Consider the following 17,632-nt stretch of genomic DNA (forward strand, 5'->3'; position numbering starts at 1 on the left):
AGGCGATTTCGCCAAGTTCGCTTTCTAGGTGTCGACTATTATTGTTTATATATTATTTTGGCGGGTTACGTGCACGTGGCCCAGATTATGGGTGTCGATGCATATTGTTAAATATATACCTTGTGACGAAGACCTGTATAACTATCTCAACTTGTCACCATTCATTGTTGCGAAATCATCTTGAAGAGACATACATTAGTTCAAAGCCTGCATCTACTGACCAAGTGTACTGATGTAGTCGTCGTGTAATTATAGATGGAAGTGCTTCTGTCGTGTACAAAGGGGGATAACTCTTACGCCCTTAACATATCCTGTGATTGTTCTTACGAAGCAACAAGCTAGGAATATTGATCAAGAGATCTGGAATTAAACATTTCCTTTCTGCAACCTAGTCACTTGTTGGCATATATACTGGATTATGCTGTGTGTCTTTTGATTAGGGGACATCAAACAGACGTTCCCGATTTAGAACGAGGACGTGTGTCCCAGTTGTTGGAATTATATAACACTTCATACCGCTATTCTTCATCTCCGTCAAAGTTATGGTTCCCAGCTGTATAGTAAAAACTATCGCGTATATATCATCTGATGTAACGTTTAGTGTTCTCGCTGGAAATACAGCTTATAATATAAAGTCATGTACGACAATACAGCTTATAATATAAAGTCATGTACGAAGTAAGTACAAATGTACCAAAATATGTTGACTGTAGATAAAGATATAAGAGTTTTGTGGATCAATTTAGATTGTGCTGCCCCTTGTGATTGCATCAAACCTTGCTCGCTATGACATGATTTTAAATTAAGTCTGATTACAAATTTATTTATTCGATTTCATTTCCAAATGCGGATAAATATCTACACTGTAGCAAAATAAAAATAATATATCCTGGAAGGATTTCGTGCCCAACATCGGAGGACATATGCTGATCCCTGTTACACCTCTTATAGGTACTTATTGTTACAAGGGAGCTCAAATGGATACTGAAATAGAGGTTGACTCAAACACACACACACACACACACACAAAGAAAAATCACATTTGTGAATTCGTTCACTGATACATGCATTGTCAAAGTCGAAACAAAATGACTTATCGCGAAAACCTATTATATAAAGTCATAATGCATGCATATTTATGCCTCAAAACTAACTAATTGTCCCTAAATATTTTATTGGAGAATCCTAATAAGTAGTTCTTGGAGAATATGGGAACCAAACTTTAAATGTCAAAAAACGATCTAAAAGGTGTCTGGTTGCCAGGAATTCCAATGATATCATTGGTCTTTCAGTAGTTCTTCAGAAAATCGGATAGTGATATTGTCCGTTCAAACACAAAATAAGGCCCATACTGACCGTGACCACAGCGTACCGAGAATAACCTTCAGTAGCTCGTGATTTATATCGATAACAAAAATCACAATATCAACCTCAAATTTAAACAGAAAAATTGATACTGTCGGCCATCTTGAATATTGAATTAAGTTCGAAATGTTACGGTGAACACTTTTATGATTCTTGAAAATAATTCTTGAAAACAATATCAAAATTCACAATGGCAACTGGGGCTTCTTGAATATTTGATCAAGACACTAAGCATGACTCTAGAGTTAGAAGATTTTAATATTAGTTTGTGATCGATAAACTTTAAGGCCACACGAACGGACTTAAAGCTACATGTATTTGGAGGAAGCGATCATAACATAACAATCGGGAATGGGTAATCAGTTTTGTATTACTAGTATTATATTTTCTTATTAGCAACTTATTGCTCTTGCTTTAAGGAGACTTGATAATCTGTTCACCCAATGCGTGCCATGTCTCCTCTGGGGTGAAAGGAAATGTAGACTAGAGGACATATGACGAACCGTCTATTGTGACCGAATTCAATGACTTGATACCATTTATTCTTTACAACTTGTCAAATGTCTCCCCCATCTAGGTGATGATCAATACGTACCTCTCCAAACACCACGTACCTCTACTACATTGACAAATAAAGGCGTCCGTATACATTATATTTTGCTATATGGACCTCTCCTCCACTCCAATGGTCCTTCATTTCGCTAGTTAACACACCGGACACGACAATCGCAACATCTCGGGGAAAATTTCGTCAATCCTCGAAAATCAACTCAAAACTATCAACTCCGAGGAGTTAATTTCCGACGATTACCGGAAATGTCCCCGAGATGTTCCGATTGCTAACACGAATGCCTGCCTGTACATACAGTTCCGAATTTTTCTTGTATCCAAATACCTACGATGAATTTGTTCTTTGTCTTTATATTGTTATCCATACAAGTATTGTTACACATACAAATATTGTTACCCATAAAAGTATTGTTACTCTCACAAGTATTGTAATACAAACACATATTGTACCCATACAAGTATTGTTACCCATACAGATATCATTACACATCATCGTTATACCTATATGAAGCCATTAGTTTGGCGCTAATTCATTCAAAAACCGATATACCAGGAATACTTAACATGGAACGTACATTGTATATCACTCATCATTTCTTCTTGAATTCAGGTATTGATGAACATTCACTAAGACTTTGATTGATGACGTAAATCAGGTATCAACATGACTGTTAACACATGTATACATATTAATTATTTATTATTAAAACCGTATTAAATGAATATCTCACAAAGAATGACAAAATATAACGTCAACTAATAACAACGAATTAATCTTTTTTTTTTAAATGTCCCTAAGATCACTAAGATCGAGTCTATTCTATATCGGCAGTCGCCATTTCACACGCGTCCAGTCAGTTCGCAAACGTAGTACAGTCTTCACCATCCTTCCTCTCTGAAATCTTAAAACATGTTGATTTGCAAACATTGATCCTTCAACATTATTTATAAGTAAATTTATGGTGTTGATGGGTAACATTTTTCGTCATGGTAACGATATATATTTTAAGTAGATGGTATCAGAGTTCTAACAGCACATAAGACTCCTATCTACGCGGACTCTTGGCAGACGTCCGTTTCGAATCTGTGCCTTTTTTCCCGCCCTTTGAGACAGCAGACGATCCCTTGACGTTCTTCTTGTTACCTCGTCCATCATCGTCCATTGAAGACGTCGGTCGAACCTCTTGCTTGGGGTTCAGGGCATCTGAGAAAAAAAGATAAAGCTGTATGTTACTAAACCTACCATATAGGAATGACGTCGGCATACGTAAATAAAATGGGAACCAAGGGAGTTTAAAAACCTAGGAGGTATTGTAATCAAAGACAACAGAAGGAACGGAATAGACATCACAACCAAAGACAACAAAATTTAGACATCAAAACCAAAGGCAACAGAAACAACGGATTAGACATCAAAACCAAAGGCAGCAGAAACAACTGATTAGACATCAAAACTAAATACAACAGAAACAACGGATTAGACATCAAAACCAAATACAACAGAAACAACGGATTAGACTTCAAAACCAAAGACAACAGAAACAACGGATTAGACATCAAAACCAAATACAACAGAAACAACGGATTAGACAACAAAACCAAAGGCAACAGGAACAACGGATTAGACTTCAAAACCAAAGACAACAGAAACAACGGATTAGACAACAAAACCATATACAACAGAAACAACGGATTAGACAACAAAACCAAAGGCAACAGGAACAACGGATTAGACTTCAAAACCAAAGACAACAGAAACAACGGATATGACATCAAAACCAAAGACAACAGAAACAACGGATTAGACATCAAAACCAAAGGCAACAGGAACAACGGATTAGACATCAAAACCAAAGGCAACAGAAACAACGGATTAGACATCAAAACCAAAGACACAGAAACAACGGATTAGACATCAAAACCAAAGACAACAGAAACAACTGATTAGACATCAAAACCAAATACAACAGAAACAACTGATTAGACATCAAAACCAAAGGCAACAGAAACAACGGATTAGACATCAAAACCAAAGACAACAGAAACAACGGATTAGACATCAAAACCAAAGACACAGAAACAACGGATTAGACATCAAAACCAAAGACACAGAAACAACGGATTAGACATCAAAACCAAAGGCAACAGAAACAACGGATTAGACATCAAAACCAAAGACAACAGAAACAACGGATTAGACATCAAAACCAAAGACAACAGAAACAACGGATTAGACATCAAAACCAAATACAACAGAAACAACGGATTAGACATCAAAACCAAATACAACAGAGGAACGGTTAGACATCAAAACCAAAGACAACAGAAACAACGGATTAGACATCAAAACCATATACAACAGAAAAAACGTATTAGACATCAAAACCAAAGGCAACAGAAACAACGGATTAGATATCAAAACCAAATACAACAGAAACAACGGATTAGATATCAAAACCAAAGACAACAGAAACAACGGATTAGACATCAAAACCAAATATTACAGAAATAACGGATTAGACATTAAAACCAAATACAACAGAAACAACGGATTAGACATCAAAACCAAATACAACAGAGGAACGGTTAGACATCAAAACCAAAGACAATAGCGGCAATCGAGGATCGAGACACCAAAAACGAAATGAAAGACAGTAGTAGGAGAAAAGAGACATCAAAACCAGTGAAGCGAAAAGGGTTTCCTGTGTAACAATTTTTTCATCTTTAACAAAGATATTTTCGTTCGCAATACTAAACACGTGATGATCAATCCTCTGTGTATTACTATTACTTACCACGTCATGTGTATACGGTATAAGTACGGTTATCAACATCACCCAGCATTTAGTTCCCGTGATATTTACTAAGACAATTTACTGATACAGTGTATTTTTGTGGTTCAATGTTCGCGCAACATGCCACATGATGACGATATTATGTTAGTAGCTTTACAACCGCTCCACAGAATTTTTCACGGAGGTTGGGTCAATACAATTTGACATTACGACAAAATAAAACAAAATTTCTTTTGAAATTCACAGTCTGTCCAAGCAGGGATATTTGAATCAATAACAAATCCTAGAATATAACCTAGAATATTTATATCTTTAGACTGGTATCCACCTCTCACCAAGAACAATTTCCTAATATAGACCATGACAACATCTACAATCGTTCTGAAGCTACGGTTTGATTAAGGGGCATCTAAACAGCAAATCCAGTAAAAACAGTGATATTTTACAAGCCTATACATTCCTTGTAATTTAACTGAAGTATCTTGATCAACTTTTAGTACGTGTCGCGGCCTTGGGCCTTGATGTGGACATGTGATTTGGAAAGCTGTTTGTAAATTTCAACAAAACATGCGAAAAATGCATGTTTCATGGGGACATAGTTAGCTCAATTGTATCGCATACATTACACAAAAATAGCTATGTCGTTTTGCACACAAGTGTCCAAAGCACACAATAGGAGCATTGGTTTGACTTTACAATATGTATATACACTGATTTATTATTTAACCTTGAAATGCAAATGGCGGTTGTTAATAATTTCACATAAATATGGCATGTAAGAAGGTATTTAAATCATCAAAAATGCTCTTATTAGACACTATAACGAGCTCTAGACATAGCAAGAAGACTGTTCTTAGGAAGAAATATTCAACAAAGGTTTGGGGTGAAAGATGCATATTTATAAAAACAAAAAATCCCCCAAACTCACCAGTTTAGCAATTTCTCATGAAAAGATCTTTACTAATATCATCAGATGTCTTAAGTATTATAGGAGCATTTTCCTTGATTGAAATGCCTCCCTGTATGTCATATTTGTGGAATATTATTCACAGCCGCCATTTGCATTTCAAGGTCAAAACCAATCACATGTTAGTACTTATGCGTACAAAACGTCAAATCTGGTCAAAACAAATGCTCCTACCCTGTGTTATAGACACATGTGAACATAACAGCCTGGCTAATTTTCAGGTTTAATTATTTTTGTGTCTCATCACTATTCCATGCTAAATCTTACCACAAAGTACATGCAACTCTTTAGCAGAAAATATTAACATTTACAGAAAATTAATGTCAATTTTAAGAAACAACATGCCCAAATAAACATTTTGGTATATTACATGACTAATGTTGTGCATATTTGTAGATATTTATTTGTTTGGAATTCGAGATATTATCCTATATAAATGACCCTTAGTATTTTTGATAAATATATGTATGTTTCCTTTTGAATACTGCTCAAAGCAAATTCGTCCTTTGTGATGGGTTGTACTTCTTGATTTTAAGATTTACTCATATAAACTTTTTAAAGTTAATTATATAATAAAGATTGGACAATACAGGTTCTCCTTCACTGAACCTGTCAGTTACCAGGTGATGTGGACTCTCACCTGTAAACTCCTTGTTGTGTTCCAGTTCTGTAAGGAGAGGGACGTACACCATCCGGTCACATTCATGGTCCTCTAGTAAATCTGCCAATACACAAACCGCAACTGATCAAAATGGTACACGATCCTTAAAAATTTCAACTAAAGATTTTTTTAAATCTACAAATTAAAGTTTGGAGCGTTGATGAAACCGCAGCCATGTAATCCATCAATACAAAATTACAGACCTTATCAAATATAACTACCGAACAGGCTTGGTTGTTTGCTTGGCTTGTTTGCTTGCTTGCTGGGTTTATCGCCCCGTTAACATTCAGGGTCATATTGAAGTGACATATCTTTGTAGTAGTTGGTGACTACCTCGCTAAACAACATATGGGAGGCCCGTCGCATGTCATCTAGAGCAATTGGGATGAAAGTGCCTGCCCAATGAAACAACCACAGCACAGACCGGTCCGTTTCACAGCTTCCCGAGAAACCCAGCCTACCACGGGTAGGGAACGTCGAACCACGCACTCCAGATCTTCCCCTGGGGTTACGTGGCCTATAACCGACTAAGCTATCGAGGATTCGAACAGGAAGCAACACATACGACATGAATTTTTCAATCTGTTTAATTGTTGCTAATTTCCTAAATACTTACTGTCTACCTTGAGGAGAATGAGAGTCTCTCGCTCCTTTAGGTACTCACTGCCGTAGTCACACGGGAAGTTCCGCAGATTTTTCACAACGCCCTTTTCGTCCGACAGTTCCACAACATCTTAAATAGTATATCAAAATGTTAAGTTCATTACTATATCATAATTCAGAGGAACTATTTGTTTTTAATCCGATGGCAAGTAATCTATTTTCCTCGGATTCATAGGCAAAAAGGATAGTGCATTGTACAGAAAACAAACAAATTAATATCACCTTAAATGTGAATTAACGACAGATACAGTAAAAACATCATACAACTTGTTTCGTCCTTTTTTGACTCATTTTCAACTCACAGCTGAACATCATACAGCTGTTTCGTCCTTCCGGACTCATTTCGCAACTCACAGCTGAACATCATACAGCTGTTTCGTCCTTACGAGACTCATTTCGCAACTCACAGTTGAACATCATACAGCTGTTTCGTCCTTCCGGACTCATTTCGCAACTCACAGCTGAACAAGATACAGCTGTTTCGTCCTTCGGGACTCATTTCGCAACTCACAGCTGAACATCATACAGCTGTTTCGTCCTTCCGAGACTCATTTAGTAACTCACAGCTAAACGCACAAACTCTTATGTTTACACTGTGATAAACGTTGGCCTTAATAAACGACACCACATTTTAATCAATTTCGTATCTTTAAAAGTAGATTAGTATCTATCGACGGTGTGCTCTTTTTAGATATCAAAAACGTTATTGACCATGTCCATCTGGTATGCCCTTTGAAATCAAGGACACTGCAGACAGACTCTTCAACATCAGCCGCTTGTAACATCAGGGGCAGCATACAATTGAGCTGCATGATAAACGTGATGAGTTCAATTTCCCAATCGATAATTTTCCATTTCTAGATAGTATCACCCCTGCTTCCACTTCCTACGGTGTTGACATGTCCCAGTTGGTTCGGTATTCAAGGACGTGTTCACATGATTATGATTTCCGATAAAGATGTCGACTACCGGCGGAAAATTAACAATACACGGTCTCGAGAGATGAAGTTTGATGTCGACCATGAGTTAGAATTATGGTTTCGTTATTATGCTGGTTTTCTTTGTTGTTTTCATATAAACTATTCAATATATCCTTTGTAACATAGATATGTATCGCGTGTCGTATGGTCAACATCAAAGAAATTATATAGGTTTAAATATTTTTGGGGCTCGCTCTTAATGTAATTTTGAAATATAGATATGACAAAAGTGAATTTTGATTTTTTTTCTCTGTAGATATAGTTTGTCGATATCTTTTGGCATTGATGTCTATATAGCCCAAGGTTTCGAGAACAAAAAACTACTGTTTGGGAAGTCTAAATCTAAATACAATTCTGATTTAATCATCATTCTTTGTTCAACATTTCAAACGGTACATGTATTACTTGCCAGTGGTTCAGACAGTAAGAGCTGGTCTATATCTCAATAAAAACCTGTAGAAAACCTCTAGATCATCTTTGGATTGTGTGGTTAAGCTCAAATTATAATTGGAAAAAAAAAGTTTTATTTAAATTGTGTATTTACTCAAACCTGTATCTGTATAACGTTCTAAAAATAAATGTGATGTTTAATATTGCGAGCACTCGGCGAGATGAGCGATGATTTGAGCACACGAGTTCCGAGCATGGCTTGATAAGTACGGATTATTTTTGGCTAGCCATTTATGCATTGCCTGCTTAATTGAATTAACAATTTTAACAGCAAAATTTAATCAACAAAAGTAATATGCATTTTTTGAACAGTGTAAAAGAGATTAAAAGCATATTTGGAACGTTTACAATCAGTACCAAGTCCTTTCAGCATTCGAGATATCTGTAAATGCTCGTTCAAACCTAACAGTTTCCTATTCTAACAATACATTTGTATTTTCAATAATTAAAGTACAATTGCAGTACATGACTTCATCCGTCCTCAATAATCAATAGCAAGTTGACATAAATAGTATTTGCATAAAATCGTGAGAATGTTTTAGTTTCAGACCGGTAAAATCTTTTACTGAGTTTGGTGACAATCTCCTACCACATGTACAGACATCCTCATGAGAACGAACTGTGTCCCTCTCTTGGTAAACTTGTTTATCATGTCTATCCTTGATTTACACTATAGAACTTGAAATCAAGCATACCACAGACTCATCAACAAACATCGAACACGCCCGACAATATACCTACAAGGAAATAGAATATTTCCAAACGTGACCATGACGTCGATTATTAAACTTGTCCGTGGTTTTCATCAATCTACATCTCTCCAAACCTTGTGTTATATTTTTTCCCGTTAGCTTTATACACTTGCAAAGGAAATCGTGATAATAAAATCGTGATGCGCCATAAGTAGAAATGGAGGGAGGACAATTGGGAAATTAAAATCGTCATGTCTATCACATGGCTTACTTGTGAACTGTCCTTGCTGTTATTACGTTGTAAGTAATTATATAAAGATCGCGGGAAGTCACTGTAGAGTCATTGACTTCAAGTTCTCGTTTTAAGTGGTATCACTTACGTTTATGTGATATCCCTTATTGAATATGTGATATTACTAAACAACTAAATGATATCACTTAGAAGTTTGAATAGGTGATATCACTTAAACGTCTAAATTATATCACTTATCATCTATTCTAACTTCTAAGTTACATCACTTATTTAGTAAACTTGTGATATCACCTATTCAATCATCCAAATTACATCACTTATTCAGTAAGCGATACATATTCAGTAAGTGTTATAACCTATTCTAAATTACATCACTTATTCAGTAAGTGATATCACCTTTTCAAACTTCTAAGTGATAGCACTCAAGCTCCCAAGTGATATCACAAACAAAACAATAAGTGATATCATTTATGAAGCGTACCCAACAGAAAACTACAGATTATCCCTCTTATTTTTTCTAAGTGATGTCACTTAAAATCTGCATATCTATGTTGAAAGACATGAAAAAAGTTGTAAAAATTTGAAATGATATTTTTGTCACACTGTAGGTAAAGGTCAAGAAATTACCTGAGGGTTGCAGATTTGTTCTCTTAAGACAAATCACCAATTATTATGACCGCCATAGAAATAATGGGCACTTATCTTATCTTATTCTTAGCCCTCGTGTAAAGTTCTACATGAATCTACAAAAAACATGCCGCCAAAAAGTGGGGCAATCACCATTGGACTGTCGCCTAGTTCAACAGACAACATGTCGGTTATGTCAATACTTTCATCGTCTGGGTACCTTTTCTTGCTCTCAATGTCACGTGATACTGACCTTCTCGTTCGACACATTCACATCGACGCTTGATGTGGTGCAGTAGTACCTCATTCCTGCAGTTAGCATTGAAGATCCTGCTTTGATGATCTACGGAAAGAAAGAGATTACATTTTCAAAAATAGCAATAGCATGTAATATTTGCTAGTTACTCTACACAGGCGCTTCTATATAAGATATTTTCCATATGGCAGTGGTGTGTGTACTGTGATTTCACATCTCATTTTTTAAATTGTTACTCTGCGGGAAGACAACCCAACCAACAGGCCTATGTCTCTTTACTTCATGTTGCGTTTTTAAGACTTTCTATACATTTATTGATATTTCCCATTGGTAAAGCCCTTCAACCTGGCACCATGAGGACGGGTAAAAATTAGGAAATTTGATACGTCAACATAAAAATATTATAGAAAGTCCTGTCCTGTAAACTTAGGGTTGTTTTTTTATATATTACCAGCGATCGTGTTAAGTATGGTAAAGCAAATATCTCTTAGGCTTAAAGAACATGTCGGCAAATAGTGGCATACGTACATTTTCAAAAAGAGAACTGATTGAGATTGTTAATAATATAAAGGTTAAATAATGTGTTAATTAATATTCATGTACAGGGAACTGTATGCTGGAGATTCAAATCTCGAGTTTTATCTAACATGTGTATGTAGACTTCCTTTTTATTTCGATACTTCTACGGTTCCAATTGTTTTATCCGATGAAATACACGTACAGTATTCAATTTCAAAAATATGTTGTTTTGTTTGTTTGTTTGTTTGTTTTATTTTGTGCTGGTGAAAGGGAACCTTAATTATCAACCACTGTTCATGAAAATTGATAACGTTTGATCTGGAATTTCTAAAATCCCAAGCCGTAGATCTAGTAACTATACAGCTATTGTCATAGTCTAGTTTTAAATTACAAACGAACCACTTCTTCAGATAGTTCTAAAAGGCTAATATATCAATACTTTCCATAACAACTTAAACAGCCCGTATCGGACTTCTCAAATAAAAGAGAAAGGTTTCGCTGGAGGTGTTTGTGTACTAGCCAGTGTAATCTGAGATAGCATGGTAGTTTTTGAGTACCGGTAAACCTTTGGTAAACTGTTACAGTACATTAGCCTGTGGCCTGTTGAACCCTTATAACACGGAATATTGGGGCATGTACAGGAATACGACAACGGTATCGGTTTATTTACTAATTAGTCGAGTCAGTATTGATCCACGGCCTATACCCCTACAGACAGCAATGTACCATTGTCGAAATTTCACATTACTTCACTGCCTTTTTTTAAACAGAAAATAGTTTCCCAAATCTTTTCTAAATCTAATTTATATAATACCAACGAAATTCCCTTTTCCCCATTATGGCACAAAGAACATTGTATTAGTTTGACATTTAACTCGTAAGTTAACCATACTTTAAATAGTTGTGTTTAATAGTTAATTAATCAGTATCGGTATAGTGAATGTTTTGATTGAAAGGTAAATACGTACCCTCTGTTCAATAGAAAGGCTTTTGAGATTGTCAATCACTGGCGTTTTCACGCCGGTTTATCGCTTTTAAGGTACACACAATACATATTTTCCGATTTACCTCCTAACTTCTATACCGAGTTCGACAGTACAACACTGGGCCTTTGTCCCCACAAAACGACCATCCCTTCCCTCCCCTTACACACCTATCACTGCATGTAGTCCTTAAAAAACATATGTGACCTCACGTGAAGAACAACCTGTAATTTCCATTAAAACACGTGATCAAAAAACCTCACATGTAAGTAAACTGATAAAGTAGGTACGAAGATCAAACACGAGCTCATTAAGGTTCATCTTTTTTGTTTAGTCAGAACATTCGTTCTGTTTACATACGAGATCTATTATTATGATAGCAATATATTTGTCGGTTGTATATTTACTTAAATACGTTTAATTTGAAATGTAAAAAAGGCCGCCGGCATTTGTTATGTGTAGTTTACCTCAGAACTAAGTGTCTCCATCAGTTAACGGTCCTCGAACATACGTACCGTACATTGATTAAAGTTTTATCAAAAGCTGTGAGGATTTTACATTTAATTTTAACTGTCCTGGTTAAGTGGTTGTACGTCAGAAGGCCGATGCCTGGATCAAACCTATAAACGTGTTTGGTAATTCAATGGCTAGGAATTACATGTTTGACGTAAATTTGTTTATGACAATATTAATGTTATTCAAGCGTAAGTTTGTTTTATTATTATTATGGGGATATGAATGATTTACATGTGCATGGTTCCAGGTGTGTAAAGGGGAAAGGAGGACTTGTCAGTTGAGGACCCAGTATCAGCCGCTGGTTTCGGTGATTATAATATTTCTGGGGTTGATAAATCCTGGTGTTAACATCATCCAAAGTCAATAATTGTATTTTGCTAAATGCCTAAAATGAGAAGTCCACTTCATTTTCTGTCTGCAAATGAAACTAGGGTACTAGTATCAAGCTTTTATATACAAATATGATCAAGTATGCTGTAAAGGTTGTAAGTCGCGGTCTTGCATTATTTAACCGCTGGTAATGTTTCTAAAATAGTCGATTTGTAAAAGATTTCCGTTATATCTATTAAATCATGTACGAACACAAATTAAATGTAATTTACTTGAGTTGAAATTGTTCAGATAACAGGCAGTTAATTAAGTTTTTTTTTTTTCAAATACGTGAAGGACACAAATTATTAAACATTGTATCCCCGTCACGTTCACACTATATAAACGTTTTATACCACGAAGCCTGTACATTCAATGGCGAAGACAAGATCATAATTTTTTTATGGTAAATGGTAAAACATGACTTGCAAAACATGACTGTTTTGAAGTTGCATTCACGAGCGTTATTGTTGAAAACGGATTTAGTGAAATGAGATTTTATTTCATTCATAACCATTCTGATCATATAAAAATATTAAAACATACAAAAGTTTTAGACTTATTCACATTTGCCGGTATCAAATTCTCTGACTCAAGAAATTAATTTTCACATGATAGTATAACATTGCAGTACAATAACAACGCACATTGACTGGGTATTGGCCGAGTAGGGTACTAGACAATAGAACTCTATCACAGACCATTATCTGTGGAACAATGGCAATCAGCACGGGGTATCTTATCTGATAGGAAGGCGCCCGTCTGTCACAAAATGTCTTAAGACTAGTGGGGAGGGGGGGGGGGGGGGGGGGGGGGGGACTTACCTCCGTATTTGACAATAACAAACATTACTGTAGTATATAACGTCACACGCGCTAGGATTTTAGAAATCACCACATTCCGTTTCTTGTAGCGAATTCGTATTAAGATCCAATCATGCTTGTTTCGTTTTAAGAAGTACCCACACAACAATAAGTTTGTCCTATATACGCTTCTGACTAACACTCGAGTCACAGGGCAATAGACGTGCCGAAATCCAAGTAACAACCTAACGGTTAATCTTCTCGATGGCGTCACCACAAGTAAATATTGTTATGTACGTAACCCAGCCAGTCGTCCTCGGGTGTACGGGACACACCAATACACAACTCCTCTGATGCTAGCCGCCCGTCCTGTAGTAGGCGTAGTGTCGTCGACAGATGTTACTGAAAATCTACCCGACCATTACCCTTAGGTTCTATATATCTACATACACGCTTATCTATATAACCGCAAAACAAATAGAGTGGACAATGACTCCAGGCAACACAATGGCCGAAACACGTGCCACGTGAGAACATTCCTTGTCAAGGACCGTCAATAAACTGTTTGTTCAAGCCAAATGCAGTATAATGTTTGCTACTGTGTATTTTCTATAGCAAACGTTAAAGCACCGACTATTGTTCCGGTTTCGTTGACTAGAATGGCCTATAAATGTCCCGTCATACAGCAACAGTAACCAACACACAGATTTAGAGGTGTGACGTTATTGTTTTGAGATTCCCGACGATGTACGTCCCAGCTAGAGAACTAAGCCTCTTTAAACTGTCTACACGACGCAAAAATAGATGCAATGATCAATTCCCATCAGATTTCTCTGGAATGACAGTCGGTTTGATCTCATTCTATTGCCGTCCCAGTAAATTCTTATGAGCTTTTTCCATTGATATAATTCGGTTTATTGATGGCACGGTCCACAACCGAGGAACTAATGATTGGTTTTACGTCAGCCAAATGCTGAATCTATTTAACTGGTTCAAAATCAGTCGCAAAAGATAAAGCAGTTCTATTTCTATCGACGATTACCAGGTATATAAAAATGAATCAAACACACGGTCGATACATCATGGAACAATATTTCCGATAGACACTGGGTGGTATATTGTGAAGCAACGTAGGCGATTTTTAATCTCTGGTCCTGTTCAAACGATTTTTACTCGCGTCGCGAAATCAATTTCCGTTTTTGCACATTAAATGGTGCGTACCAATCCAATTGATCGATAGATCTATTGCGTTGTGTGTCCTCCTCTGAGCACTTAACCTGCAATCTGTTGGTAACTAGCCTTTCACCGCGAAAACAAAAACGAAAAAGTACTGGCTTCATACACCGTTAAAATAAGATACCGCGTAAATTGATCATTAATTTGTTGGTCGGTCAATCTGTCTTTCGCGGTACATACGTTGCCTTGTCAAACGACAAAACGAACAATTGGCGTCATATTTACCGTGAGAATGCAAAATGAGGAACTCGCAAATAAGTTAACAAAAATAGGATTTCTTGCCTTTTGACTCGACAAAGTAGCATAATAAATTGACGATGTAACATGTCTTGATACCCACATAACGTCGATGACCATATCGAATATGTCTGCATGATCTTGAATGGTTACAATGTAGATTTCGAGCAACATTTTAATTCCTTATAATGCTAATTCAAAATTGAATGATTGATGCTTAAAATAAGAAGGGCGATGTTGTCAATTGTGTTTCGATACTTAACAAGCACAGTCTATGGTTTACCAGGAGCCATTATCGGTGCCTCTGTTATCTGAGCACTGTCCCTACCGCTTTACCTCCGACAAGGGAAGTAACTCTGGTATTTATGGTGGCTGATATGTGCCATTTCGTTATTTCGCCCGCTAAACATCGTCTTTTCGCAGCGACAGAACGAAATAACGAAAAAAAAGTAAAGCAAAATAACGAAATTTTAAAGTCGCTGTTAGTGACTCGAAATATTTCGCCCCGCTTTTTACCATATTTCGCCCCGCTAATCAGCGTTGTTTCGCGATGATTAACGATGATTAGCGGGGCGAAATAACGATATGGCACATATCAGTCACAATAGGTATCAGCGTGCATGTTAATTGTGTGCTTTATGACAGCGAGCTGAACACTTGACTATGTGAACAATGTAATTTCTGAAAAGTAATACTTTGTCCAAACTGGATTTTACCAAGGAGACGATGACGCCTTCCACTTCCTCCCAGTAGTTAACGTCCATTAGCCTAGATAGTTCCTTAAAGGGGAATTTCTTCGTTCGTACATCAAAAACATTTCTATTGATGAAATCTATGCTGTGCCTACATGTAATGAAATTAACGCCGAGAGGTACAAGAAAAGGGCGTATAAAAATACCGTATGTCTTTACGGTAATAAGTGATACATCGGGTCGAATTAATAATTTTCAGGACTTAATATTTGAAGAACTTTGGTTTATCTTGAGAGTAAAACTGCCTTATTAATGTAAAGATTATAACTTTTACTACTCGGAAAAAATACACATTTTCCAGTTACATGCAGTTTAATTTTGACGACTGAAACTTGTTTTCAAACGAAGGATGCCCCTTTAACTGAAAATCCTTTTCCATGTGAAAACATGATTGGATTGAAGGAGATAATCTGTAAAACTTTCCTATGGGAAATGTTAGGTTAGGGAATTTCCTGTTAGTCAGAGACCTAAACAATGAGTATAAGTCTCATCCCAACAATACAACTTCAGGATCTCGTTATGAAAGTGTCACTCATTTACGGTATAGAAGTCATAACAATTGAGATCTTATCAGTCCACGCCTTATGGAAGCAACCCTATTGTAAATTTGATTACTGAAGACTCGAGTGTTTCAATATAGCGAAAACACGATTATGTTTTGTTTTTCCTTATTTTTATTTATTTCCCGTGAACATGCAGTCAGGCTATTTATAAGGTAGAGTCTCTTTGTAGTAGTTTGTGACTACCTCACTGATCAACATACAGGAGGCCCATCATATTCTATCCGGAGTAATCGTGGTGAAGTGTCTTGCTGAAGGACACGATCACAACAGCACAAGCCGTGTGATCCATGATATCTGCTTTATAAGAATAAAAACAAACACCAGGAGTTAAGCTGAACCACAGGGACTTGACACGTTCATGTGACCCAGAGTGAAAATTGAACCCCAGTGTCCGACCCACAATAATAGGTGATCTAGGGCCGGACCATGAGGTTCATTATTCATTCTGGATCATATGAACTGATGTCGAGGCCTGTGGGCTGAACGATACATTGCCTGATTTTTCATCGACCTGAGTTATCGCTGTCCTTAACACAAAGAAGTGGGGCATACATATGTATATATATACATTTTTAATGACACGGATAAAAATGCATATATGGATTTTATTTTCCCATGTCATAACAGATACATGTAAAGTGTTGTATTCAAAATGAATGCTGTATCAAATATCTTCTTATACCTCTTTTTGTTTTTTGACCCTGAACTTCTTTATTCCAGACTGGATACGTGGATTCAATAGATAATGTACATTGTAATCCCTGTCATTTGTATTTACCCTTTTACCACCGACGTCAATTTCACAATGGTATCAGTCTTTTTGTTTTATTCTGACCCAGACTGTCATGGTTAATTTTCACCTGTCATAGTTAATCTTGGGATTTCAATGGTTAAATTCTCAGACAGTAATATGTTTTAGTATAAGGGACAGGCACGAACACTACAGGGGGTTGTGAGCTCTAAAAAGTATAATTTGCTGTGAACGGTCCAGGGGAGGTAAATCTCCATTTTCATCATTTATGTAGTATATCGAGTACTCGAGATAATATGTCGCGCTCTCGAGATAATAAGTCGCGCGCTCGAGATAATATGTCGCACGCTTGAGATAATATGTCGCGCTCTCGAGATAATAAGTCGGGCGCTCGAGAAAATATGTCGCGCGCTCGAGATACTATGTCGCGTGCTCGAGATAATATGTCGCGCGCTCGAGATAATATGTGGCGCGCTCGAGATAGTAAAGCGAGAGCTTCAGATTACTGTTCATGCCCTAAATGTACCGCCGTAAAAAGGCTAAAAAGGCAGAATGTGTTGTAATTAATCCAAGGAAGGTAGATCCCATACTTCAACCTTTATAAGCTCCTGGAAGTGATGGAGT

General features: G+C 36.7%; 1 protein-coding gene across 1 annotated transcript; it reads right to left on the minus strand.

Moving 5' to 3' along the window:
* Positions 1-2,618: 2,618 nt before the first annotated feature.
* On the minus strand, positions 2,619-14,442 carry LOC117323542 (uncharacterized protein CXorf65 homolog). The gene is made up of 5 exons (XM_033878819.1): positions 13,491-14,442; positions 10,277-10,366; positions 6,975-7,091; positions 6,338-6,418; positions 2,619-3,139 (listed from the first exon to the last, which is right to left on the minus strand). The coding sequence occupies exons 1-5, from the start codon at positions 13,513-13,515 to the stop codon at positions 2,982-2,984; spliced, it is 471 nt and encodes a 156-aa protein (XP_033734710.1). The 5' UTR covers positions 13,516-14,442; the 3' UTR covers positions 2,619-2,981.
* Between the last annotated feature and the right edge of the window lie 3,190 nt (positions 14,443-17,632).

Source organism: Pecten maximus, chromosome 3, assembly GCF_902652985.1.
Source record: "Pecten maximus chromosome 3, xPecMax1.1, whole genome shotgun sequence".
NCBI classification, from domain to species: domain Eukaryota; kingdom Metazoa; phylum Mollusca; class Bivalvia; order Pectinida; family Pectinidae; genus Pecten; species Pecten maximus.